Source organism: Molossus molossus, unplaced genomic scaffold (genome assembly GCF_014108415.1).
Source record: "Molossus molossus isolate mMolMol1 unplaced genomic scaffold, mMolMol1.p scaffold_m16_p_18, whole genome shotgun sequence".
In the NCBI taxonomy this organism is placed as follows: domain Eukaryota; kingdom Metazoa; phylum Chordata; class Mammalia; order Chiroptera; family Molossidae; genus Molossus; species Molossus molossus.
The window spans coordinates 61,066,665-61,094,124 of NW_023425353.1; the positions used below are offsets into that span (position 1 = coordinate 61,066,665).

At 54.7% G+C, this 27,460-nt stretch overlaps 2 protein-coding genes across 3 annotated transcripts in view; one reads left to right on the top strand and one right to left on the bottom strand.

The window, feature by feature from the left end:
* Window positions 1-1,070: 1,070 nt before the first annotated feature.
* On the top strand, window positions 1,071-8,409 carry CLEC3B (C-type lectin domain family 3 member B). Its single transcript, XM_036267149.1, has 3 exons — window positions 1,071-1,318; window positions 4,107-4,205; window positions 7,865-8,409. The coding sequence occupies exons 1-3, from the start codon at window positions 1,072-1,074 to the stop codon at window positions 8,263-8,265; spliced, it is 747 nt and encodes a 248-aa protein (XP_036123042.1). The 5' UTR covers window position 1,071; the 3' UTR covers window positions 8,266-8,409.
* Window positions 8,410-25,182: 16,773 nt separating this feature from the next.
* Window positions 25,183-27,460, bottom strand: part of CDCP1 (CUB domain containing protein 1) — a 41,148-nt gene continuing 38,870 nt past the window's right edge. The window contains exon 9 of one of the 2 annotated variants that reach the window (XM_036266839.1): window positions 25,183-27,446. In XM_036266839.1, the coding sequence (XP_036122732.1) occupies window positions 27,032-27,446 (415 nt within the window). In that variant the 3' untranslated portion in view covers window positions 25,183-27,031. Of the gene's footprint in view, window positions 27,450-27,460 lie in introns of both variants that reach the window. The other variant, XM_036266838.1, reaches the window with a different exon arrangement.

Below are 27,460 nucleotides of genomic sequence, written 5' to 3' on the forward strand. Positions count from 1 at the left end.
GAGGTTGCTGGTCTGATTCCTGGTCAGAGCACATGCCCAGGTTGTGGGCCAAATCCCCAGTAGGGGGCATGCAGGAGGGGCCAATCGATGTTCTCATTAATGTTTCTGTCTCTCCCTCTCCCGCCCTCTCTCTCTGAAATCAATAAAGAAAAAATAAAAAAAGATGGCACGCCAAATCAAGGTTACCAAAAAATGGTGATATACTTGAAATGCTCACATTTAATGAAATTGCACTTTTAACCCAGAGAGATGAGGCAGGGCATGCACGCACACCTGCGAAACCCGCAGGGCGAGAACAGCCGAAGGCCCGGCTCACCGCTGCGGGCGCTCAGCAAGCCTCCCGGTGCGAGTTCACTTGGCAGGTCAGGTGGAGGTGTGCTCCGCCTCGCCCGGGCTAACGTTGGGCAGATGACTGATGCCTCTGCGGCCTCTCTGGGCCCCCACCCAGCTCCCGCTCAGCAGCCACAGTGCTCTCCCCAAGTGTGGTCTGATCACTGCCCTCCGTCTGTGAAAACACCCCGCTCCTCATCAGACCTGAACGTGTTCACTTGTTTATATCCGTGTGCACCCATACTTTCCTGTTTTATGGTTACTATCACTATTTTGGTGTTCAGACCATCCCTGATTTTGGCCCCTGGACCAAAATCCAAGCTGGCTCTGCGTCATACCGGCATGTCCCCCTCCTGCCTGAGGCACTTCGTCGGAAGGAGCATCCCCAGGCAGAGTAGCTGTTCTGGAGCCGCCCTGCTTAGGTTTCAATACTGGCGCTGCTCCTGACGCCTGGGCAGCTCGGGTAAGTCCTGTAACCTCGCCGAGCCTCAGTTTCCTCAAAGGTACAACGGGGAGGACAGGACTTCCCTCGTGTTGCCGCCGGGAGGCCTCCGGGCTAAAGCCAGGGAAGGGCGTGGCTCCGCACCTGCCAGGGTGTGGGCCCTGAACGCTATGAAGCATCTCTCAGGATCCCAGAACATGTTTCAACAGGCAGGCCAGGGTGCTGCGTGGGTGTTCCCTGGGAGGCGAGGCTCTGACGCCCCGGCCTCCCCCTTTGCAGGCTCTTTGCTCCGTTTTGGCATGCCTGCAGCCAAGTCTGGGAGGGTTTCCTGGACAGAGGTCCTCGCAGCAGCTGCTCAACCCTGCAGCCTGGTCACCGCGCCCACTGTCCAGCCCAGGCGCACTGCAGGCAGCCGCAGCCGCAGCCCGGTGCAGAGCATGGAGCTTCGGGGGGCTTCCCTGCTCCTCTGCCTCGTCTCCCTCCTGACCCAGGTGACCGCTGAGGCACCATCCCCCAAGGTCAAGAAGGCTGCAAATAGCAAGAAAGGTAAGGCGGGGGACGGGGCCCCTCTCCATCTTCCAGGCAGCTGGTCACCCTCTCCTTTGCTGGGTCCTCAGGCTACTCTTCCTCCTGGATGAGTGGAGAGAACTTCAGTGAAGTCCCCCCGGGGCCTCGTGGCGTTCTCCGAGAGCAGGGCCATTGCCAGAAAGAACGGACTCTCACAGTCAGGAAAAACCTTCCAGATAATCAGAACTGACATCCACTCCTCCCCCCTCCATATTTTAAAGAAATCAAACCCTTTGCTTGGCAGTCTGGAGATGCTCAACCCTCGCCGGAGAGAGCCGATGGGCTGCTTTGAAATCTCCGAACCTGAGGCTTCTCAGCTGTAAAGTGGGGATCGTGGCATCTGCTCCGAGGGCTGTCTGAGGATCTGATGCGACACAGCGTGTAAAATGCCTGGCACATAGGGTGTCCTTGGTGCACAGGGTGAGGAGAGGGATGAGTTAATTCTTGGTTCTATAGGGTACCCCAGCCTTGAGGACATAAAAATGTTCAAACTCAAAGTGGGATGCCGGAAGCAGCTTTTTCTCCCTCCCGCCTCTGGGGTTTGGGGTGTCCTTGGGTCGCCTTGGCTGCGGCAAGCCTGCCCTTGGAGCTTTGCCTGCAGTGAAGTCACCTCAAGCTGTGTTGAGACAACATCAGTGAAATGCCATGGCAATGAACCGGGCTGTCACCCCCACAGGGCTCAGAGGCTAGGACAGTTCCAGGCAGAGACGCAGCAGCCACGTCCAAGAGCACAGAACGGGCAGCAGAGAAGGGGCGCGTGGGCCGCCCTCAGGCCCCTCTGAGCCTCCTCCGTCCGTCCGTGGACAGTTGCCAGTGGCCAGGGAACTAGCGAAGCAGGAAGAGGCACATCAGGGCCGGGGAGACCCCTAGGGCGGTGACAAAGAACGGGGCCAAGCTGGTGGAAAATAATCTCCACAGTTTGGTTTATAAGTGAGCAAAGAAAAGTTCCAGGCAGCATGGATATTATGCTGACTTTGTTTTGAAAAGGGGATTTATATGAAAATACATATTGATTTGTCTATGCACAGAATTTTTCTGCAGGGATTTACAAGAGTTAGTAACAGTGATTACCTCTGGGAAGAAAAACTAGGTCAGCCAGAGGTAAGGCCTGCAGTTGGGACTCCAGGGCCACGTGGCCACACCTGGCCAAGGAGCTCGGGGGGGCAGGATGGCCCCAAAGGGGGTCACACGTCCTTATATCATAAACGGGGGCCCTGGAGGGCCTCTGAGATAGAGAGGCAGGGCGAGGGCCTCCCGACTCCTGGCCCAGAGCTGTGGAGACCCCCCTCTTCCTCGGGCGGGGCACTGCTGGTAGTCCCTGGAGGGCCCCTTGCACGCACAGGTGTCCTCTGAGCCGACGAGCATAGAAAGGCACCCCTTTCCACGCTCTGACCAGCACCGCCAGGAGCAAAGCTTAGGGCTGGACATGTGCCCCAACTTGTCCCCTTAGCTGAGTGCCCTTGCGCAGTGCCCGACTTGCGCCACCTCACGTGGCACCCTGTCCTGGTGTATCATGTGGCAGGAACAGATGCTGCAGACTGGCCAAGGCAGAGGCCCAGGGAGGGGCACACAACCCCGCCAGGCTGCTTTCCCAGCCCCAAACCTCCCTTTTTGGCCTTGCTCATCTGGGAGTCACTTTCCTCGTATTTGGAGTCACATCACTAGCTTCTGTACACGCGTATGCTTTGCTTGCATTCGTTCTCTGTGATCCCCCTGCAGAGGCATCTGTTGGGGGCTCAAGGCTCTGGGGTGACCCCCATGACCGTGGACTTCATGCCGGGAAATGGACCGTGGAGCCCCTTTCCCGCCCTCTGCCCCAAGCCGAGTGCAGCCTTTCCTGAGGTCCCTGGGATTTCAGAAACCAGTCTACCCGCAGAGCCCTGAACTTACACACGTGGGAGGACCGCGCGCATAACCAGCCCGTGTAATTCCAGCAGGGCCTGTGCTCACCTGAGGAATCTGTGCTGTCGGGGGTGGGAGCCTTGTGCCCGGGGTTCGGGCTAGCCCTGCCAGCTGCTGGCTCTGCGGTCTGGCCCCAGTTTCCCATCTGTGCAGCAGAGGTGTAGAAACATCACCCAGCTCCCAGGGCTGATTACCAGCCCAGCGCTGTTCGCATGCTTTGCTTCCCTCAGCCTCTGGTTTTCTGCAGAGTCCTCTGAGGCAGGGCTCTGATCTGCCCATTTGACAGATGAGGAAACTGAATCCAGAGGGGCCGAGCAACTAGCTCCAGGTCACGCACATCCACGCGACCTCGGAGCCCACGCACACACTTACCTGTGCCGCCACACTCGGTCCCAAGCTGGAGCTCCTGCTTTGCTGATCTGTGTCCTGTTCCTCCAGCCTGGGCAGGTGAACCTGGGAGGTCGCAAGGGCCCCCAGCTCTGTGCTTCATTCTCTTCTGGAGCTGAGAGGGTGTTGGGGGCCACTGAAGACTCTGCCTGTGCCCCCAGCCCCGCACCTGCCAATCCCAATGCCATGCGATCTTCAGCAACGCCCCTGAGCAAATGTAGTACAGGTCTCACCTAGGCAGGAGCAGGTGACAGGTCCCCCTGGCAGGGGAAAGTCACGACCCATTACTTACACTATCACCAGCAGGGACAGAGAGAGACGAAGTGTGCCAACAGATCAAGGTCGAGGGGGGTCCTTTCCCTTTGTCCTCTGTGGTTGCTAGAGCTGGGGTCACCCCACCCAGCTCCTGCCCTGCCCAGTCCCTACTGCCTTCCGCACACGCCCTGATCACCTCCAAGTCCTTCTGGCTTCATCCTAGAGGTCGTGAGCCCGAAGATGTTTGAGGAGCTCAAGAGCCAGCTGGACAGCCTGGCCCAGGAGGTGGCCCTGCTGAAGGAGCAACAGGCCCTGCAGACGGGTGAGTGTTGGCGGTGGGTTTCTGGGTGGCAGTGCGCCAGAGGGAAGGGCTCAGGCAGGCAGCACCAGGGCCCCGGCTGGCTCCCGCGTCCAGCCCTGTAGGCCAGAGCACCCGGTTCGGGGAGGCCCCTGCCAGCCCGATCCCTCTCGGGAGATGCGCTGACGTGCAGGAGTGGAAATGTCCCAAAGGACAAAAGCTCGCCCACAGAGTCCGTCATCATCCCCCGGAAGCAGGATGATGCTCTGTGGCAGAGGTGGGGTCCACTCTAATGAGCTCCTAGGAGCTGCTCCACTCAGCCAGGCCCGGCAGCCTCGGGCGCCGGCTCCGCCCTGCAGTCAGCGGCTTTGCTGGAGCTGTCGCTCTTAATCCTTATAATGGTGCTGAAGCAGGGTCATCATCCCCGTTTTAAAGATGAGAAGGCTGAGGCGTGGAGAGGCCCTGCTCCTTGCCCACCCTCACCTGGCCAGTCAGTACAGCTTAGGACTCAGCAGCCGCCCAGTGTGTGCGGGGGTGAGGGGAGGCGGGCTGTGGTCTCCCTGGCCCTCCACTCTCCAGCGAGCAAGGGTGGGCCACTAACCAGGCAGCTGCGGGGCCGGGGCACTGTCACCGCCACCTGCGCCAGCCCGCCTGGGCAGCTGTTCTCTCCACCGTGTTCCTCTCACCTCGTGCTTGGTGACCTTGCCCTGGAGGACGCAGAGAAGGTAGACTAACAAGATAGGGGACACTCACACGTGCGTTTACGACGTGCCGGGCACTGCTCTGAGGTCTTTACGTACATCGACTCATTCTTCACGAAAACCCACGCAGTGGCCCTGTCTCTAGAACCTGCCTCCGTTTCTACCCAGAAGCTGGGTCTTGCCAACAGCCAAGAGGAGCACAGCCTGGCTCTTAGCTCTGCTAGGCTGCCTCTCGGGTTATTACCTGGGGGTCACCCTGGCTCCCCTCAGGAAGTCTACAAACCTCCCTGTGCCCACAGCCACACTCTCACCTGCTGCTTCTCTGACCATGGGACATTCATCTCCTGGGCCTGGGGCCCTCCCCTCCCCTCCTGCCTCCTCAGAAACCTCCAAGATCCTTTTCCCTGGGCAATTTTCACACATCTTCTCCCTCTCAGATCTTTTCTTTCAGCATTCACATTGCCATCCTTCCGTCCCTCCAGTGTGCCACACTCTGTCCTCCACCACAGGGCCTTTGCACATGCTGTCCTGGCAGCCGGAACTGTTTCCCCCAAGATCCATGTAATAAATACCTCCAGCAGCATCATCTTGAAGTCTTTAATCCCTCTTCAGTTAAAAGCTCTCACAGAATGATGTTCTTTCCTTTATCTCATTTGCTGCAACTTGCAATGGTATATTCACGTGCTGATTTCTGTCTGCCTCCCGCACTACACTCAGCTCCAGGCACACAGAGCATGTTTGCTTCTGGTTGCCCTGGGCTCTCCCGCCAGCCTGCCCAGCACGGTGCCTGCCACATACCAACAACGCTCAGGAGATCTTTGTTCAAAGGAGGGCAAACATGCGATTCTGGGCAACGTGCTCAACCTGGCAGGTGGGGGCGAGGGGCTCTAGGAAGGAAGTGTCTAGCATGTTCTGGCTTCAAGTAACAGAGAACCGAACAGTAGCTTAAACAACAAGTGAACCTGGAAGTAGGCAGCTGCTTTTGTTCAGAAGCTTCACGCACGATGCCAAGATGTCGGCCCCAGATCCAGGCATCATGACTGCGTCAAAGGGAAGGTGGGCCAGCCACATCTGTCCCATTTATCAGGAAAGTGAAGGTCTCCCGTTTCCAGCCTAGCGGAGCTCTGTCCTATGAGCACCTGCGGCTCCAATGCCAGAGGAGCTTTTCCAGACCTCGTAGTGGAGACAGACGAGGAGGGGAAGTGGGAAGGGGCGTTGACCAGGTCAGTCACAGCGTCTGGATGAGCACAGTGCCCCTCTGGGCCTCAGTTTCCTCATCTATGGAGTGGAAGGGGCGGGGAAAGAGGCAGGAAAGCTCTAAGTTCTGGCTCACATCTAAGCCTTGTGGTTGCGCAAAGTCCATGTGACCCAGATGCCACTTTCCCCCGAGGCGAGGGGATGCGGTGGGGACCTCCCCGCACACAGTCCATGGTGTATGGAAATCCAACACACTCCTCTGCTGATTCCCAGGAGGGTCACAGTCTCTTGGCCCCCTTGGGGACCTTCTCCCTCTCATCGTCTCCTTCACTACCACAGCCCGCAGATCACCTTGCTGTAACCCACCCAAAGCTTACCTGAGCTCTGTCACCTAGCCAAAGAGTTAGGGGACCAACCCCCAACTACCACCTGCCCCTTTTCTACCCCAATCAAAATCCACATGCGAGGTCCCCACCCAGCATGCCAGGCACAAGGAGGCAGAGGTGACCCTGCCAGGGCCCTGCTCGCCAGAAGGCTCCACATATTCACGGACTCGGTGTATTCACTGGAATCCTTAAAGGATACGTAGGACGATAAAGAGGGCCGGCCGGCAGAGGGCATGGCAGGAGCGAATCAAGGAGGAGGAGGGATCCAGGGGATCATGCCCAGAGCACAACAGAATGTTAGCAATGTGACAAGGTGCTGAGAACTAGCATTCGCTGAGGACCGACTCTGTTGGAGGGAGTGTTGCGGGTGGGGCTCCCAGAAAGCAGCCCTGAGATAGAATTCATCCTGCAGGAGGTTCATGGGGGATGGGTGGGGGGACCAGAAGGGACAGAAGGAGGTAGGAGCGGGCAGAGAGAGAAACAGCCGCACTGTGGTCGCATGAAAGCCTCGGCCCACTGCAGAGGGAGCCCCGGCAGCAGGAGGACTCTCAGAGCTGTCTGAGTCGGGGCTTATTTGGGGCAGGAGGGCGCAGGCCTTGGACAAGGGCACGGCCTCAGGCAAGGTGGCCATCTCCATGGAGACCGTTTCCAGGGGGCGGAGAGCGAAGGGCTGTTTTCCCACAGCACTTGCAGCATCCTTCCTCCCCAGAGGGGTCAAGCAGCATGTCATAGCGCCCCCAGCAGGAAGGAAAGGCAGGTGGGGCCAGGCTGGAGGGGACTGAAGGCCAGCTTGGACAACCTGCAGTGTAGCAGGAGGCAGAATGGCTGACTTGGGACAGGCTGTGAATAATGCCTCAGACCTGAGCTTAGAGTTGCAGAAGAGTCCGATGCCCATGGGGACAGGCAGATACTTGTCGAGTGAACAGAGTGGAAGTAACAATGAGTGAGAGGATGGGATGGGGTGCAGTGCAGACCCACCCCGACATTTTTGGGGTCAGAAGCAGGACAAATGGAGCATACACTCTATCTACCTAAATACTTAAGTTACAAACCAAGACAAAAACCCAACTGCTAAGTAAAAACACTCTCTAGCCTCCTAATGCTGAAGGGAGGGACCTGCCTTGGGTAGAGATGACAGTCTTGGGGAAAGGGTGTAACCTTGAGGTTAAGGGGTGTCTGCAGCTGAGGGGCGCACCTCATGGCCAGCAGCAGGAGCCCCAGGACCTCTTGAATGAGGACCTGGGCTCTGCATAGTGCCCACCACAGCAGCCCTGTGGCCTGGGTGTGGGGACTGCCCAGGACCCATAGGATGGTGAGGGACAGGATGGGGGGGCCCTCGCTGTGGGTTCTTTGGCTGGGGACCCAGAGACCTTCGTGACAGCCATTTCTCCCCTCCCAGTCTGCCTGAAGGGCACCAAGGTGCACATGAAGTGCTTTCTGGCCTTCGCCCAGGCCAAGACCTTCCACGAGGCCAGCGAGGACTGCATCTCGCGCGGGGGCACGCTGGGCACCCCGCAGACAGGCTCGGAGAACGACGCGCTGTACGAGTACCTGCGCCAGAGCGTGGGCAGCGAGGCCGAGATCTGGCTGGGCCTCAACGACATGGCGGCCGAGGGCGCCTGGGTGGACATGACCGGCGGCCACATCGCCTACAAGAACTGGGAGACGGAGATCACGGCGCAGCCCGACGGCGGCAAGGCCGAGAACTGCGCCGCCCTGGCCGGCGGCGCCAACGGCAAGTGGTTCGACAAGCGCTGCCGCGACCAGCTGCCCTACATCTGCCAGTTCGCCATCGTGTAGCCCTGGGGACGCCAGGGCCGGGGCGGGGCCGGGGGCGGGGCGGGGCGGGGCGGGGCGGGGCGGGGGCGGGGCCGGCCAGCCTCGGGCCCCTGCTGCCAGGGCTTGGAGCCCCCTTTGCAAATAAAGTTGGTGCAGCTTTCGGAGCGTGGCTGCGTCTGTGCCGGGTGCTCAGGGCGGGGCCGGGCGGACACGCGCGTTTCACCCGCGGGTGGATTCCCGAAAAGAGCTTTCGGGAGGGAGGAGGAAGGGAACCCGGACTGCTGTCTTGTTCTTCTTACAGCCTGTATTTTTCGTGTCACTTCCTACCTACAGAAGAGGTGCAGGAATTCCTGGACACCCTTCAATCAGATTCTCCAAACATCAACGTTTTCCCCTTACTTGCTTGATCCTATTATTTTTTTCTGAACCATTTGACAGTAAATTGCAGGTGTGAAGCCCCCTACCCCCAAATATTTGAGTGTTTCCAGAAGGCAAGGACATTTTTTTTGCCTAAGCAAAGCACTGTTATCGAAGCGGGAAAGTTAACACTGGTCCAGTCTTGTGGAAGTTACAGCCCCGTCGGATCTCCAGGCCTCTGTTTCTCAACTCACTGCACTGCTGAGTCCTGCTGGGGGGGGGGGGGGGGGGGAGCAGAGGCTGCCCACAGGGGATCGGCACCCCCTCCTTGCCCCAAGACACTTGGGGAGGCGGTCCAGAAGCCAAATATGACAATTGCCAACGTTGCCTGACTGGTGTGTCCCCTCCTTCCCACTCTCCACAGAAAACACGTTAACAATAAGAGTGCCCACTCACTGAGCCCGCCATATTGCAGGGAATGTAAGTATGTCGTCTTATTTCATCGAACCCACCCAGGACAAGGTTTGTTATTATCCACATGCCCTAGAAAAGGAAGTTGAGGCTCAGGATGTGAAGTGACTTCCTTTGGTCACACAGCTCTTGAGCGGCAGGGCCAGGGTTGAACCCAGAGCTGATTACAAGGGCCTTGGCCTTTCTGCCGTCACCGTCATGCTCACTCCCTGTACTGGAATTGGCCTGATGGTCCCCAGAGGCTCTGGCAGCTCTTGGCGTAACCTGGGCCTTCTGGTCATGTAGGCCCAGCTGTGGTGCCACATCTCAGGGGAAGCCTTCCTTATCCATCAGGCTTCTGCAGCTCCTTGTTCTGCCTGGTGTTTTGGAGTGTCTCCCCTCAGCAATAAATTGGTGATAGATTTGATCCACGGTAGTGGGTGGGCTGGCAGAGGCCAGTCAACTTGGCATCGTCACAGAAAGCATCTCATGTTATTCCACAGTTATGGGAAGAGGTGATGTGATACATTATAGGTGCAGAAACTCGGGCTCAAGAGGGTGATGTGATTTGTTCAAGACGGCCCAGTAGCCAGAGGCAGTAGCCAGAGGCAAAGCTGAGACTCAGACTTAGGTCTTGAACTGAGTCTTGGGCTCTTTTTACCTCCCTCAGCCATCTAGCAGAAATTAGGTTGCCAGAGATTTTTCAAAGTTCCTGAAGTGGGTGGCGGCAGGCAAGAGGGCACCATGCCTCTGTGCCTGAGCTTGGGTCCTGGGGGAGACGGGCACCGGGGCAACTGCTGGACAGGCAGCGAGAGTTACTCACTTCCAGCAGCAGGTGGCAGTATGGGCAAGAGAATCGTTACCCACCTTTCATCAGCCACCAGTGCTCTTACATTTGGGATATTGAGACCGTGGACTTCAAGCTAGGATACACCTGTCCTGGGACTTAAAAAAAAATTTTTTAAAGACTGTTGCCTTTTATAAATATCTCTCTTTTTATTGTTTTTGTTTTGTTTTTTTGTTTTTTTTTTTAGAGAGAGAGGAAGGGAGGGAGAGATAGAAACATCCATGTGATGGAGAAACATCCATTGGCTGCCTCCTGCACGCCCCCTACTGGGATGTAGCCTGCAACCGGGGCATGTGCCCTGAGCAGGAATCAAACTGGGACCTCTCGTCCACGGCACGGCGCTCAGTCCACTGAGCCACACTGGCCGGGTTGTCCTAGGATCTTTATTTTAAATGTTGATGTTGTATTCATCACAGATTTTTTTTGTCGCGTTAATTTTGATTTAAAAAAAATCTCATTCAAGCATGATTTATCGTGATTACCGATAATCACGCTTCTCTAAATTTTGTACCCCAGTGACTGCGTCACTCACTGCACTGGTCGCAGGCCTGGCTCAGAGGTACAGTCTGCGGAATTGCCCAGGGTGTGCATGAACAATGATAAGGAAGCAGTTTCTAGAGCTTCAGCTTCTGTGTTGCTGTACCAGCCGTGACGGCTGAGGCCTCCTTCTCGATCACCCTCTTCCTCTTTGCCATGGTGTGCTGCCTGTTCAAACAAAGGGACAATCTGAAATATTCGTGTAGGTGTCAAAGAGCAAAAGGCCGAGCGAAAACTCCTTTTGCAAGGTTTCCAACAGACAGCACTTTGACATGTTCCTGAAGAGTTCAAGTACTAGGTGACGTCACTCTTTCCAGTCCCGCCAACTTATTTGTCTGAGGAACAACATTCACAACAAGAAAAGTGAAAAACGGATTGATATTGATGCTGAACCCTGCTTCATTCTATGATGCATGAGCCAATTAAAGAAGAAAAATCCATGTGTATAAAAACATACACTACGCCTGCGATGTTTTGCTCAGTTGTAAGCTGACAGCGAAGGGGTTGAGAGAAAGCTGGCAAGAGCTTGGCGGGCTCTGGGGACAGGGCGTTTGAAAGGTGAGGGACTCCAGCAGGGAGAACAGCTGAGCCCGAGCGGGCAGTCCCTGAAGAGTCCTCAGCTTTCTTCCTTACGAACGTCTCGCCCCAGGTTGACTCTCCTGGTCCCATCGCCGCGGCCACCCCTGTCCTCCTTTTGCATTTGGCCATTCCGTCTGCCTTCCTCGGCCTGGCCATCCCAGCCAAGGAAGGAAGTGCAGATGGAGACCCCGGTGCAGAAGGGGGTCCTGGGAGACCTGGGGCTGGTCTTGATGGCTGTGGGATTCTGGAGAAGGCCTGTGGGGCACCTCGGCCTCCAGTGTCTTCACCTGCAAAATGAGGTTTAGACTAGATGATCTTTAAGGCCCCCCAAGTCCAGGGCCCTGTCCAGCTGTTCTTGGGACTGTCTCTGTAGAATCCCCTCCAGACAAGAAAGCTGTATGGTGGCTGTTTCCTCGGTGCCCAAGCGAAGCTCATACCCTGCACTGGCCCTCTCATCTGCTGCCGTGACCACACGCCATTGCTCCCTCTTTCTCGAGTCTCAGATGGGTACGAACCACATGCCTGGTAGACACTGCCACCTAGAAGTCCTTAGGCACCTAAGTCAGCGTGTTCAAAAGGGAACTCCGTGTCTTCCCACCAAGTCTGCTTCTCTTGCTGAGTTCACCATCTCCATGGGAGGGCCCCACTACCCAGCCACCCACGCCCCAGATGTGTGAGGCCTCGTGGTGCCACATGTGTCACACCGGGATCCAAATAATCATCAGAGCTCTCCCATCTGTCCCCTCCTCTCCAGTTCTGTCGCCACTGGACCCAAGTCTCTTGAATGAAACATTGCAAATCACATCCTTCCTGGTTCCCCATCTCCCCCACACTGCGCCCACCCTCCCTGAGCCAAAGCCTTCACTGCATAAGCACTAATTTTACAGCAGAGAAGGCTGGTTCAAGCCTTGGTCAGAGCTGGCCAGTGGAACTGACCTTCTTTCCTGCACACGTACGTACACATCTGTGCTTCAACTGAAAATGTCACTCTGCCCTGGCCAGGTAGCTCAGTTGATTAGAGTGTTCTCCTGATACATCAAGGTTGTGGGTTTGATCCCCAGTCAGGAGACATGCGATCAACCAATGAATGCCTAGATAAAGAGGAAAAACAAATCCCCCCCCCCCATCAATAAAAGTACAATGTAAAAAGGCACACACAAAAGAAAAGAAAACGTCACTCCACTCATGTGTCCCTGATGCCTTACACCTCCAGGCACATCCTTCCTTTGGTCTGGGCTTTGCTGAGATATTAACAAAAACAGAAAATGAGCAACGTGTATGGTCCTAACGTGTGCTGGGAAGCCCCTTACCATGTCCTGGCCACAACCCAGAAATGATGTCACTTAATATTCATAACAACCTCGGAGACAGGTGTTACTAAACCGATTTATAGTTGAGGACCATGAGGTAGAGAGAGGATCATTTTTCAAAGAACACCCACTGATGGGGCTGGAATTCCAGCATAGGTCTGTTGAGTTCCAAAGCCCACACACCATGTGTAATATACACTAAGTCCTTGAATCTTGAAGAAAGTTGTCAGATGTTTCATGCTGTGAGTGTGAAGGTTTGTGAAAAGGAGTTGACAGTGATGTGTATTGGTGTGTACTTGTGATCGGTGGGTGGTAGGGAAATCCCATAAGAACACATTTTTCCTTCCAGATTTTCTAGGGCTATTTCTTTTAATATTTTATCCTCGCCCGAGGACATTTTTCCATTTTTGTTCAGACAGAGTGGGAGAGAGAGAGAGAAACATCGACGTGAAGGGACACATCGAGTGGCTGCCACCCACACGACCAACCAGGGCCGGGGACAAACTGCAACCGAGGTACGTGCCCTCAGCGGGAACCGAACCCGAGTCTCTCTGGACTGCAGGCCGACGCTCTAACCGCTGAGCCAAACCGGCCAGGGCCTCCCGTCTTCTCAGTTGGCACCTTCCCGATCAATAAACCTTTCTTTATTCCGTATTGATTCTTGGCCTTTCTTTTGAAGCATCAGGCACACGAACCTTGAACCTGTAACAGTCAGTCCCTGGGGTCTCCCCTCTAAGCCCACTTAAGCCACCCACGCTGCCGGCTTCCCTGCAAGAGGACGGAGACCAGCAGGGCGATTTCTCAGCCGGCACTACGCATGTCCGGGGCAGGACTTCTCTGTTACGGGGCTCTGCTGTGCATTGTAAGGTGTTCAGTAGCACCCCAGCCTCTACCCACTAGGTGTCAGCTGTGACAGCTAAAATATCCGCAGACAGCCCTGGCTGGCGTGGCTCAGTTGGTTGGAGCATTGTCCTGTACACTAAACGGGGGAGGGTTCGGTTCCCTGTCAGGGCATATAAGGTTTTGGATTTGATCCCCGGTTGGAGTGCGTGTTGGAGACAACTGGTCAATGTTTCTCTCTCACATGGACGTTTTTTCCTCTCTCTGAGATTAATTTAAAAAATACTAAAAAAGATGTCTTCAGAAATTATCAAATGTCCCGTGGGGGGCAAAATCAGCCCCCACCCTACGCCCCAGTTGAGAAGTTGAGAAGAGCCAGGTGCAGGGTTCCTGCAAAGCCCGAACAGGAAGGAACCGTGCAAAAGGTTCTGCTTGAGACAGACCTCACCTGGTGTCTCAGACCCCAGATCCGCCACCTCCCACGACATGAAGAAACCGTATTTCCCAAGCCGGAATTCAGAGCACATGCTTGAACAAAGTTCGGTTTTTCATCTCCTCTGCAAATTGATTTATTCATCAGCAGTAGACAGGTTCCATCAGTACAGGGGTTTCCCTCCTCTCTTTCCCCTTTCTCCTTCACAGGCATTTCCCTTAATACAACTCTTGCACGTCTAATCTCCTCTTGGCGTCTGCTTCTAGGGAAACGAGCTGGTTCCAAGACTCGAAACAAGGGTCCCAGCAGCTGAAGAAACACGGCCGCGGAGGGAGATGCTCAGATGCGCTAAGAAAGCCTATGGCAAGGAGCAGAGCTGGCTGACAGCATCCTCCCTCACTCCCCCGACACAGGACCTGTCTTCCCGTCTGCGTCTGGGCAATGACTGAGCGAGGCAGGGGCGTCTGGGCTGAAGCCTCCTGCCTGTCCTAGACTGGGTGACTCCCCTCCTGGGACAGGGTAGCGTGGGCGCCCCAGTGGCCAGGACAAGATTTTCTCAGAACTGCACTGCGGTCTGAGGTTCTTCTACCCAGTCTCTCTCCCTGTCTTCACTCGGGTTCCCCACTGACTGCTCCCCTGAGCCTTTGATTCTGTGTACGCACTTCCCCCCAATAAATCTCTTGCACTTTTAATCCCATTGTGCTATCTGCTTCTCAGGTTCTCAGAGAAGAAATGGATTCCCTTCACTAAAAAAGTAAAATTACATAAAACAATAGTAGCAAAATGACATCCAAGGTAATCAACTAGTTGTATTCCTTAAAATCAGGATATGCCAGAAAACTGCAATGTGAGCACAGGACCTGTGAGGATTTCCCAACAAAGTGGCCTGTGAGGATTCTCTATATTCAGATGTGGGAGGCACTGGGCACTGTGGGGGTACCGGGGGCAGGACACCCCAGCAAGATTGCCTTCCCCACCCCTCCAGCTGGGACTTCCTCCAGGAACTCAGAGGACACCAGCATTATCCTAGTCCCCCCCGCCCCCCAGCATGGCTTTGGACTCCCATTCTAGCCAGACAGAGGAGTGGGACCCTGGATCCATTCAGGAGACAGACAGGAATCCTCTGAGCTGAGCGGGGATTCACCCCCCCCCCCCCCCCGTTCCTCTCCAGTGCGATGATCATGATCGTTATCCCGTCACGAAGACAGGAGCTGGGACGCAGGGCAGGCTGGAACGTGAGGATCCAGGCTTTGCCCCGCGCTCACAGCTGGGCCACAGCGTCCCCTGCTGACCAGCAGCCAGCAACATCAACATCGGACAAAATGAGACCGTTCTGGAACCAAGTCTGAGCACAGACAAAAACGAGGCCACTCTGCAAACCACATCGGTCACCCCTCACCCTCAGCTAAGACAAGTGATGGCCGTCTCTTCACCAACCACGGCTGCAGCTCTGCTGCTTCGGTCTGACCACCTTGTAGATAAAACCCCATCGTGAAGTTGATCCTGAGAGCATCCAATCTAGAGAACGCCACCGCTTTCTAGAAGTTTCCCCCATAGCCCTGAACATAAGCTCGAGTTCTATTAGGAGTCCCCGAAACACCTTGTACTGAGGTGCCCCAGGGCTCAGCATAGACACACACACAGAGCGTCTTCCTCGTTGCAGCAAAGCAATCGCTCCAATGTCGTCCCCGGTGGTCTTTGGCTACAGGGCACAGACGGGCACCTGTCTGACTCCAGCTTCTGACACTGTCTCCGAGGTGCTGGATCCATCATATGAAAGAAAGAAAGAAAAAAAAGGCACGACAATACGTACATACAGCTGAGGCACAGAGCTCTAATTCTCACTCTGGTGGCTCTATGACCTGAACACCTCCTAGGTGTGAAAGCTTCACCTTCACAGCGCTGCAAAGGCAGCGTAGCCGAGTCCAGGGTGAGGAGGGGCCTGGCTCGGTGGCTGGCAGACAAGCCCTTGCTCCCGGGTGGGAGGGTCAGAAGGTTCCGAGAACAGGAGAGGAACTGAGAGAGTGAAAATCGGATCATTTTAGGGAGAGAGAAGAGCTCAGAACCTCAGAAGGAAACAACGCTGGAAACAGAAGCATAAGGGAGAACGGGGGGCCAAGTGTATCCCAGGGGGACCCCCTGGCCTTGAGGCACACGTCTGTCTTCAAGGGCAGAGATGTGGGGGGCACTGGGCACTGTGAGGGTTACGGGGGGCGGGACACCCTGGCAAGATTGGACAGGGGAGTGACGAGGGAGGGGTCAGGAAGCACAGGACAGGGACACCATCCAACCTGGGAAAGGGGTCCAAAGTTCACCTCTGAGCTTGGGCTGAAGCCAAGCCCCCGAGGGGCAAGTGTCCCTTCCCTGCCTTTGCCAGAACGAAGCTACTAAGGGGAAGACGCCAGAGCAGGTGCCAGGTCCCAGCCTCTCCCCAAGGCTCCACCTGGGTTCCCTGATCGGTTCCCAATTAGACGGCACAGGTCTTTCAGCAGAATAAACAGACCAATAATGAAGGTCACCTCCCAGAGGCAGGCGGCCAAGGTTAACAGCTCGTCTGTCTGTAACCCGGGAGCGGAGGCAGCATGCAGGCAGGGCAAGGCCTCAGGGGCACGGAAAGGGGTCTGGACGTCTCCTGAGCCCAGCACCCGCTGGTTTCCCGGTGGTGTGCGGACAGAGGGGCCAGGGCCCGGGCCCACCCCAGGAGACTAACCGCCCCAACCGCCCGCTCCCTCCGGTCTCTCCAGTGGCCCCTCCCCCAACGCCCTGAGTGGCCTGGACCCCACCCCACCCCCATAACCCCTCTCCCGTGCCCGTGCCCTTGGCCCTCGGGGCCTCCCTTTCTCCAGACCCAGAGGGTCTTTCTCACCCTCTGGGCTTCACCCTGATCCCTGTCAAGCTCTCTCAAATCGTAGCTTGGAAGTGGGAGCTGCTACGAAGAAGGTGGTTTAACAATAGGCCTCTGGACTTGCCTGGCCCTCCACAGGGAGATGAGGGGGACGCAGGGGCCAGGGCGGGTCTGCACCCAGGCTTCACAGCTCTAGGTTAAGGGCTTGACGTTTTATTTATTTTTTATTTAATTTTTTAAATCCTCACCTGAGGATATTTATTTTCATCCATCATTCATCTTCAGAGAGAGCAGGAAGGAGGGAGGGATTGAGAGAGAGAGAGAGAGAGAGAGAGAGAGAGATTGGTTGCCTCCCCCAGGACCCAGGGATGAACCCCAACCGAGGTACATGCCCTTAATTGGAATTGAACCCTCAACTCTTTGGTCCTTGGGCCAACACTCTGACCACTGAGCCAAACCAGCCAGGGCAAGAGCTTGGCCTTTTGAACCAGAGAAATCTAGATGGTTCGGGGCTGAAGTAACCCAGGGCCCTTGGGTGGATTTTTGCTGCTGTCATTTCAGGGGGCAGCCCGTGGAGAAGTCTGGGAGGTGGTTTTCCCGAGCACCAGGTGGGCCTTTATTTAGTGGTCCCTGAGGTGAGAGCCTGTTGATGGGAATTTGCTGGAAAATTTTCACCAACCTAGGAGGGAAAGCGCATCGATTCCCTTTTACTTTTCTCTTGTTTTCACTAACCCAGCATCTTAGGGTGGCTGTTCACACTGGGGTCAAGGACAGTGTTTGTTCTGCACGAGCTCATCCCTGGCACAACCATCATCTTCAAAACCCTCCTCCCGATTCTTCAGGTCCTCAGAGAGCTTGGGGAAGGGGACCTGGGAAAGGTCAGTTCAGAAACTAGAGATGAACTAAAGCATCAGAGACGTGCCTGCCCATTCTGCCCCAAACCCTGGCTGTGATGAGATGGATCAAGAATGCCCCAGAGGGTCACGCAGCCCAACCGAACCTGCTTGCTTCTTTGTATTTCTGGGTGGCTCCAGTATGGGTTTCCTCTCCCCTTCAAATGAGAAAATATTAGGTGGCTATTCTTCAAAAGTAGTTCCCTCTGCAGAGATTTGGAATCCAGATTAAAGCTCGAGGCGAGCCTGTCTCTTACAGGTGCACAGTCCCTCCCCTTCTAGCTGCTCTGGCCTTCAGCATTCCTGAAAGCCATGATGGACTGAGTGGTTTTCTTTTTCAGTATCCAAAATGAAAGTTATTAGTTAAAGAATAATAGTGATAAATCATTGCAATATGTTTTAATTAGTTTCTAGATTAATATAGCTTGTTTGCTAAATAACTTGCAATGTAGTCTGTTGCCTAGGGAACAGGGCTAGGAGCAAAAGCTCAGGATTGGGAAAACGGAATAAAAACTTGGCAAAGAGCCTTCATCACACTTTAGTTCTGCCCCTCCAGCCACAGCCCTGCATTCATGCTCCTTCTTGTTTGGAAGTGTCTTAACAGCTCGAGAAAGCAGGTCACACTTGTTGAATGAATGGGTGGACGCTACCACCTAAGGTCTGTAAATCTCCTCCCTCCTCTCCACCCCCCTGTCTCTGCAGCCTCCCTTATAGCACTTTACATGGCAACTTCTCCACTTAGCACAATGTCTTGCACATAGTAGGTATTCAGTAAGAGTGAATTGAAATAACTGAACTGAATTGGATACCCAGCAGAATGAATTCCACACAGTCCAGTGCTCCCCACGCTAACATTCTTCATGCAGACCAAAGCAGAAGTGATGCCATGTTCAGTAATTGCTCAACCCTTTGCAAGGATCTGAAGACAGATAGAAACATCTTGATCCATCTGTGTAAGAAGTCTATGCTTGCAGCATCCGCCGCAAGTGTAAATTTCCATCTTAAAAATCAATGTCCCTGGCCTGGAGGAAATAAATGAGAATGATTGTTTTTTAAATACCAAAGACAAAGACTTTATTAAAGGAGCTTGTTGTCTGTGTTATTTATAGGAAACTAATTGAAGATGCAACTTCATCCTGGGTATACCAGAGAGGTTTGACGGTAGACATTTTTTAAAAGGCCTGAGCCATTTTTATCTTCATTATTGGAAGTATCTCTCTTGCCAGTGTTTCTCAAAGTGATTATGTGCAGAAATATCACTGGGTTGCCTTTCAAGAGGCGGTGAGAAAGATTTCTGGAGAGATCTAAACCCTGACTGTAGGGATCGCCTCTGAAGAACACATTTCCCCATTATCCTTTCTTCAGCTGGGTCTCAGTTTCCTCATCTGTAAAATGAATGGGTTGCTCGCTAGATAGTCTTTGACATTCTTTCTCATTCTTATTTTTCAAAAGTCTTGCCCTGGCCCGTTTGGCTCAGCGGTTAGAGCGTCGGCCTTTGGAGTAATGCGTTGCGGTTCGATTTCGGTCAAGGGCACGTACCTCAGTTGCGGTTTGTCCCTGGCCCTGGTAGGGGTGGTGTGGGAGGCAACCAGTCGATGTGTCTCTCTCACATCGATGTTTCTCTCTCTCTTTCCCCCCTCCTTCCTATTCTATCTGAAGATAAATGGAAAAATATCCTCAAGGATAAAAAAAAAGAACAAAAGTCTTGTTTTTTGCCAGCTAAAATGAAGAGCAATTGGTTAGTTAATACCAAATTATGGCCCTGGCCGGTTTGGCTCAGCGGTTAGAACATGGGCCCATGGACCAAAGAGTCACGGATTCCAGTTTGTCCCCGGCCCTGGTCGGGGTCGTGTGGGAGGCAACCAGTTGATGTGTCCCTTTCATGTCATTGTTTCTCTCGCTCTCTCCCTCCCTCCCACTCTATCTGAAGATAAATAGAAAAATACCCTCTGGTGAAGATTTTAAAAAAAACAAACCGAATTATGAATCATGTTACTTTTTGTTCTTAAAGGTGATTATGTAAGGAATGGCTTCTGCCTCGATGGGTACCCTGGTGTTTGTTTGATCAGCATCTGCATCTCAGATAGACTCTGAAAACGGCAGGAGATCAAAGTCCAGCCTCTGCAAACCAGCCACTGCTTAGAATGAGTCACAGACTGTTTCAAAAATACAGGAAATCCTGATTAGTGTTGTTTTCTTATATCAGCTCTATTGAGGTGCAATTTACATACAATAAAATGCACCCATTTTCAGTGAGTGTACAGTTGATCAGTTTTGACAAATGATTACCCCCAGTAGGGCTTACCACCCCCATCACGATACAGAACAGTTCCGTCACCCAGAAAGTTTCCCCATGTCCTTTTGTAGTCAGTCCTCAACAGACTGGGCCTTCGGTGTAGACATCTCCCATAGCATGGCATTTTCTGACTTTGCTAGGGATGCGGAGGGCACGAAGGCCAAGTCCCTGTACTCAGGGGGCTTACACGCCGGTGCTGGAGAGTAAGCAGGTCTTCAGCTAACACAGCCCCAGCTTAACTAACTCAGCCTCTGCTGCTGGGCGAGGGGACAAGACTCTGTCTAGACCCTTGGGGATGCCCCACATGGGGACGTCCTACTGCCGTCAGTGTCCCCAGCGCTTCCCCGAGCCCGTCTTGGTCATTTCCTCTGCCTCAACTTCTTTCTTTGCAGCAGGTGATCTCCCAGCAGGACGGGGAAATTCCTGCTGTGTCTCCTGCAGCCCAACCCGTGATGTCTTCTTCTGTCCCATTTGTTCCTGGCAACAGCGTGGGGAGCCAACCCCGGAGCTCCGAGTGGGCGCCGGTGGGGAGCAGAGTCGCTGGGCACTTCAGATGCGTTTTGTTCTTTCTCTTGAAGGTGGTAGCTTGTTTTAGAAAAGCACTTAGCCCACAAGAAATATTTATCTTTCTGCAGATCATAATCTATAGTAAAAGTATACTCAGTGGGGAAAATAATGGTAGAATAAGATGGAAAAGTTAAGACACAAAACTGGCCAATAAAACCATGTTCTCTCTTCTCCTGGACAGAGCTCTACCCGACAAAATCATTTGCAACCTATCGATTTTCTACAAATGCACATAAACCCTGACAGGGTCCAGGTCCCCATCAGTAGTAAGTCAACCAGAAGTCTCATTTCCCTAGAGCGCTAACCGATCTGTGTGTTAGTCAGTGCTCGGGGAGACTCTGAAAGGACATCAGTCTGTCATTTGGCAAAAGTTTCGAGTTTTGGATCACTTCTCTAACACGATTGATCATACTCCTGCAAAATAATAACCGAACCTATCAGAGTCATGGGACACGCGCCTCTTCCGTGGGCTGCCGAGCTGCTGCCGCACTGTTGTCATAGGAATTCTCTCTGTCCCCAGATCTCTCCTCAATACAATCTGATGAATGAGTTATTTCTTGCAGCTCCCTTTTGGGTGTTACTAAATGACCAACACAATAGCTTTAATAACGAGTTGGGTGTCCTTTATTCAAGGGGAAACAGGCTAGGGCCTGGGGAGTGGAACGCCTCCCGGGCAGAAGCAGGTCTTGCAAAGGGATTTGGGGACAAGAGTCAGTTTTACGGAGTGTTAGGAGCGGCACTGTGGGAATAGGCACATTTGCTCAGAAGGCCAGCAGCAGGTCCTGTTTCCTGGGGTCAGGCGAGCTGCCAAAGCTGAGTTGGAGGAGGAGGATGGGGTCTGTGAGGTTTCCTCAGCAGTGAGGCCTTTCCGTGAGTGCACTGCCCTCCGTTTAGATCAGTGCCGTGGGCCGGCCACTGGGGCGACCTCCCTTTCGTGGGCCTCAATGTATGAATTACCTTCATCAGTGTCTTTGTTAAGGGAGAGAACCATTGCACAGGAATGTTTAGCTTTCCGGGAAATCGGGTCTCTTAGAATCAAAAGACTGATTCATTCTTCTTTGGCAACTTTAAATTGAGTTTTTTGACTCATTCGTGATTTTCCTTGTAGAAGAAACACCTCAACAAAAGAAGGGAAACAGGCCCGATCCTGAGTCACGGTGATCTCTACACAAAGGTCCCAGAGAACGCCGCCCTAGCGCCCCGGAGGGCCGTGCCATCGGGAGGAGAGACATGCTGAGGACAGATCAGCCGCCACTGCCAAGTTTTATAAACTCTCTGTGGAGTGACCTGTGCGGTAGGGGGCTCCGGCCCGCCAGGGTGCAGGAGGCTGGGGTGACCCATCAGTCTGCCACTTTCTTGCTGCGGGGCCTTAGGCAAAAATCACACATTCATGATTTAAATGAAAAGAAGAGAGCATCACCCTGGCCTGTTTGGCTCAGCAGTTAGAGCATTGGACCTCGGACCAATGAGTCTCGGGGTCGATTCCGGTCAAGGGCACATACCTTGGTTGCGGTTCGTCCCCGGTCCTGGTCGGGGTTGTGCAGGAGGCAGCCAGTCGCTGTGTCTCTCTCACATCGATGTTTCTCTCTCCCTCCCTCCCATTCTATCTGAAGATACACAGAAAAATATCCTTGGGTGAGGACTGAAGAAAGAAGAAGAAATAACCGATCCTGCTGTACTATTCTCACGGGGTGGTTATAAGGACCAGCTCAATTTCGAATGTGTTGAGGTGGTAAGGGCCAGGCACAGTGCTGCTTGTGGGATCAACTGAAATACTTGTCTTGCAACTCAAAAGAGAAGGTATATTTAGTTGATAATTATTGAGATCAAAGACCCATGACGATTAGCCTAAAGGCTGGCCCTGGGTGGTGCCGCACTCGGGTGTGGGCGGGGTGGGGGTGCAGCCTTGATAGAGGGTTGGAGGGGGTCCCGAGGTGAAAAGTGGGAAAAGAGACGGCCCAGAAATAGCACACGATCCTGCCTGTGCCCGGCCTGCAGCTCACCAGCTCGGCAACACCTCGGGCGGCTGGCAGCCAAGCAATCAGTGTCTCGTGAAAAGAGAGGGATGGAGAATAGCATTGGCCCCTGCTGGTACCCTGAGACCCAGTGAGCCAGCCCAGATCCAGTCCCCACCGAGTCCATCCAAGCCAGAGTGGCTCCTTCACTCACTCCCACAGGGCTGTAGACTTGGATTTGGGCTAAAAATATATTTTTTCCCTCAAACTACACAACAACCATAAAATGATTTTCTGAGTAACCCTCCTCACATGCCAGGCTCTTCTCCCTGAGCGCCAAGGAGCAGCCGGCCCCCCTCACAACCCCAGGCGCTAGGATGAAGGTCCAAGCAGATTCCGCTCCCTTTGTCACCGGAAAGGGGATGGGCTCAGAGCAGGCCTGCCTAAGGCTGGCAGTGTTGTGTGGGTTCTTGACTTCGTGCAGGAAAGAGTTCACAATGCGAGCCCAGGTGATTTTGAGAGGACGTGTACTAAAGCCGGGGACAGGAAACAAGGAAGGGCCGAGGACAGAAGCAGGGGAGAGCCTGGGCAGGGCTGCTGTGGCTCCCTGGAGTCAGAGGGCAGGGGCCTTGGGGACAAGTTCAGGGGGTCAGCCCGGGACGAGCTGCCACTGCCCATTGTTCCACTGGTTGCAAGTCTCACGGAGACCCTTAGGGTTTGGGAGATGCACGAGATGCCCGTCAGGAAAAAGATGAGGAGGGAAAGGCACGAGCAGGCTCTCGTACCGGGTTCCTGGTCCCGAGGGTTTTAAAGGCTGGGAGTTTAGGGAGGTCCAAGCGAAGGATCCCAATAGAATATTCATCAGCTTTTGTAGCCCTTTCATGGTCATGGTCTCCACTGACTGGTCAGTGCCAGGGCAGGGGGTCCTGGTGCAGCCGCCTGGCTGTGCTGCTGCTGTGCTGTGGCTGGCTGGGCGCCGGGGACGGGAGGCCTCCATCTCTGCCAGTCCTGTAGACTGCTTATCACCTTGTTAGGCAGACTTGCAGGTAAAAACCTCTAAGTACTGAAACTAATGCCCCTAAGTGCAGTGTCAGGCATTGTAAGGGCCACTGGCCTTTAGAGGGAGAGCTTGGTGGGGTTGGAGGGCTTCCTGGAGGAAGTGGACTTGTGATGAACTCTGAAGGGCTGGTAGGATTTTCATAGGTGGAGCTTTACGTGGGATGTCATCCAGGAAAAAGGAACAAGCGAATAAACGGGCAGGAGCACCCCTAATGTACCCCGAGGACTGAGTGGCACTGGGATGGAGCTCTGAGGCCTTGGGTGGCGTGGACGGAGGGGTCGGGAGAGGCTCGGAGGGCCAGGCGGTAAACGAGGCACCATACCTCAGCAGGAGATCGAGGCTGTTCTGAGGGATAAATCTTGAGGCACAGGTTTCAGAGCGAGGAGTCACGTGATGGACAATGAGTGGTGGAAGAAGGGGGAGCTGGGTAGGAGGACGAAGGCCAGGGTGAGGGACAGAGACGAACCACAGTTGGGTCCGATATTGTGGGCCTGGGTGACTGGAGGCATCCAAGCATTTCAGGTGGAAGCAACCTTGGAAGATGTAATCTTGTGTAGGCATTTGAGAAAAGGCACCCGACTCAAAGGCACACAGCTAATTAGGGGTGGAGTCAGGAAATGAGCTCACATGAAAGAGGGAGATGACTTGAGGCAGGAGGGGAGAGAATGGATGTACCTGGAGAAAGCGGCTGCGGTGCACGGGGATGAGGCGGTGGGCGTCAGCCAGCACGTGCGGCCTTGTCGTCATAGAGAACACGGCTGGGGCTCCACGGGGCACTGTGCAGAGATAAAAGGCCAGGAGCCCAAAGACCGAAGCTTGGGGGTCCAGGAAGGGGATCCAGGACAAGGGGCAGTCCGAGGGAAGGTCTGGCCCAGATGTGATCTCCCCAGCCCCCCACAGTGTACTAAAGGTGGCTGCAAATTCTATGATTCCCTCCCCCACTGAGATGGGGCAGCTTTGCTTCCCCCTCTTTAATCTGGGCGGGTTCTGACTCCTCCCAAACCAAAGACCAGCAGCTCCGACTTCCTGAAGCTGGGGCCACCATGTCACGAAGAAGCCCCAGAACCCCTGAGAGTGGCCCAAAGACCAGGAACTGGGCTCTGAGCTCTGCTGTGTCCAGCTCACATTACATTCGTGAGCTAAGGTCTGGGTGGTTTGCTCCGCAGTAACATCCGTTCTCTCCAAGTGCGTGGTGGGTGGTGGGGGCCTGTTTTGAGCTTCCCTCCCCCACCACCCTCCCTTTACTTCTCTTCTGCTGGCCGGCGGCCCCCCCTGGGCTTAGAGCTCAATGTAGTCTGTGCTCAGGGCCGGCCGGCCTCTGTGGGGGGCAGGTATGGGAGAGGCCACAGAGGGGGCTCACCTTGCTCCACAAGCACCAAGTAGGACAAGCTGTGGCCTGAGCGGCCCACTGGCAGCCCAGAGGCCCACTTCCTGTACCAGTGACACGGAGAACACAGCGTCTGCTGGGTCCACGCTGGGTGTCACAGGAGCCCCCGGGACAAATAGCCAAAGCAGTTAAACAACCTGAGCACGACTTTTTGGTACATTTGTTTATTTAAAAAAGCATAGGAAATAAAATGGTACCTAAAAAGTATCTACAACAAATAAATTATTCCCAGCGAAGCACTGTAGATCCACAGGAAGAAGTCTGCTCATGCTGCCCGAGACCCTGTCCCATGGACCATGCTGCCTGAGACCCTGTCCCATGGACCACGCTGCCCGAGACCCTGTCCCATGGACCACGCTTCCTGAGACCTTGTTCCATGGACCACGCTGCCTGAGACCTTGTCCCATGGACCACGCTACCCGAGACCATGTCCCATGGACCACACTGACTGAGACCATGTCCCATGTCCCATGTTGCCCGAGACCCTGTCCCATGGACCACGCTGCCCGAGACCCTGTCCCATGGACCACGCTGCCCGAGACCATGTCCCATGGACCACGCTGCCCGAGACCCTGTCCCATGGACCACGCTGCCCGAGACCCTGTCCCATGGACCACGCTGCCCGAGACCCTGTCCCATGGACCACGCTGCCCGAGACCCTGTCCCATGGACCACGCTGCCCGAGACCCTGTCCCATGGACCACGCTGCCCGAGACCCTGTCCCATGGACCACGCTGCCCGAGACCCTGTCCCATGGACCACGCTTCCCCCTTCTCTTCCTGAGACATTGCCCTGTGCAGGGCTGCACGTCCGTCGGTCCTGCCTGAGCCGGCTCCTCACAGGCCTGGCAGATGGGGAGAGCAGCCCGGGCATCGGCAGCCTTGGAGTGAAGACACGGCGCTGCACACGTGGGTTTCAACTGCGTCTACTGGTTTCTGGTCACCTGAAATATTTCACATGAGCAGGGCCTGAGCGTTAAAGAGCCCGGAGCACGTCGGGCCAGCACCTTCCGGGAGGCACATCTTCAGACTCGGAAATCCACCTGAGGTCTCAGGACAGCACGCGGGCCTGCGATTCTGAGTTCTCGGCGAAAAGTAAATGGCCACGTGGGACCCTTGCGTTCAGGGTGATATGTGCGACGACAGCCACGCCAAAGACGACCAGCCACACTCTGGAGAAGAGGGCAGAGCACCAACCCGGTGAGCCTCAGAAGAGGCCAGGTTGGGGAAGGCAGAGAACGGAGGACTAGGGCTTCACTGGTGATTTTAAATGACGCAATTCCAGTCGAGAGAAGGAAGCCACAGCTCTCTCCGGCCTGAGTGGAGGGGTCTGGCAGCAGGTCAGGTCAGGAGCCAGCCTTCCGGAAGAGGAAGGTGCCCCAGGCCGCACCCAGGGCCCAGTGGAAGAGCAAACCACACACACGCAACACTCTTCCTTTTGGAAAGAGTTCAAGAGGCTGTAGAATACACACCATTAAGGAGATTGCAAAACTCCTTTTCATGGAGGCAAAGGGGCACGTGAACAAGTCCTGCTGCTGCGTTTCCAAGGAGAACGAATTCTCTGAACTCAAAGGAGTGCACTTGTCACAGGAGGTGTTGCCACAGAAACGCTGAACGTGGGGCTGTGCTCACAGCTCTGACACAGTCCGTCTCCTCCACAGGGCCACAGAGGCAAACTGCAGGAGCTGGGCGGGTCCTTACACTAAACGAGGGGCGTGGCCCGTGTGTAAGAGAACTTTCCCGAAGCACACGCCAGCCTCCAGGCCCGTCGTCTCATTCGATACGAGATACAGTTCCCAAACTTTTCATTTCATTACGAGAGAAGCCATTCTGCGAGGGCACTGACCAGTCGCAGCAGACAGAGCCTCAGTGTGGGCGGCCACAGGAAGTGGTGGGGACCGGGGTGAACTGGTAGACCCGATGCCCAGCCCAAGGTGGTGTTGCTGCCCGGTGAGACCGTGAGCCCGCGCGCAGCCTGATCTCATGATCTGGACTGTTACGTAAACATTTGATCATTTAAAATGTTAGTGATCAAGTCTGAAAAAAGATTCTGTGGGCTGGATCATTTTGTACGCTGTCCGGCAGTGTCAGGAAGGTGTGTAGGCAGAAGAGTGGCCCCCCAAGGAGGTCCAAATCCAAATCCAGTGATGTTGTAACCCTGACCTGGGTGACTCGTATTCCTCTCTCATTACGGGCTGGTTTACAACCAGCCTGAGGACGTGAGCTGTGATGATCGGATCCCGACCAGAATTAATCATTTCCAACGAATTCATCATTGGAACAAGTCCACTAGGAAATCAGAAGTGGGTGGTGTCCAGGAAAACCTCCTGCTGTTCCTTCCATTAATTCCTCTTTCTTTAGGATTTCCGGCGGGCACTCTACAGGGTGTCTCAGTGCCCTGCTTCATGCAATGTCTTTGGGATGGGTCCAAGTTATTCCCCAGTCTCGACCGGCTCGTGGGCATCCAGGAAGGGAATGTCTGTGTTCCTGTTGCTGGGGTGTGAGAAGGTGTATGGTTCACTCTCAGGCTCAGGACTGAAGCCAGTGGATGGCTCCTCTGCAGGCCACTTTGCAGTTGGGGCCCTGGAGCATGGGAGGGGCGGGGAGGGAGGGCAGTCCTCCGTGGGGCCCTGGAAGGGCCGGTAGGTGTCCACCTCCGGCTGGACATAGGACCCATTGGAATCCTGCAGCAGATGCGTGTATACCATGGTGTCTTCGATGACAGCGTACACGTGGGCATCACTGTCCTTTGGCACTTTCGGGAACATGTTGGGCTGCATCGGTATCTGGGTGTTGACATTGCCATTGTAGACACCTATGGCCGGGCCCTTGTTCTTCTTCTTTTTCCTACTGAGAGGAAG

Excerpts from the sequence above, each read along its gene's own strand:
- CLEC3B (XM_036267149.1), top strand. The coding sequence starts at position 1,072 with ATGCCTGCAGCCAAGTCTGGGAGGGTTTCCTGGACAGAGGTCCTCGCA. Across the intron at positions 1,319-4,106 it reads GGCTGCAAATAGCAAGAAAG|AGGTCGTGAGCCCGAAGATG; the intron begins GTAAGGCGGGGG and ends GCTTCATCCTAG. Across the intron at positions 4,206-7,864 it reads GCAACAGGCCCTGCAGACGG|TCTGCCTGAAGGGCACCAAG; the intron begins GTGAGTGTTGGC and ends CTCCCCTCCCAG.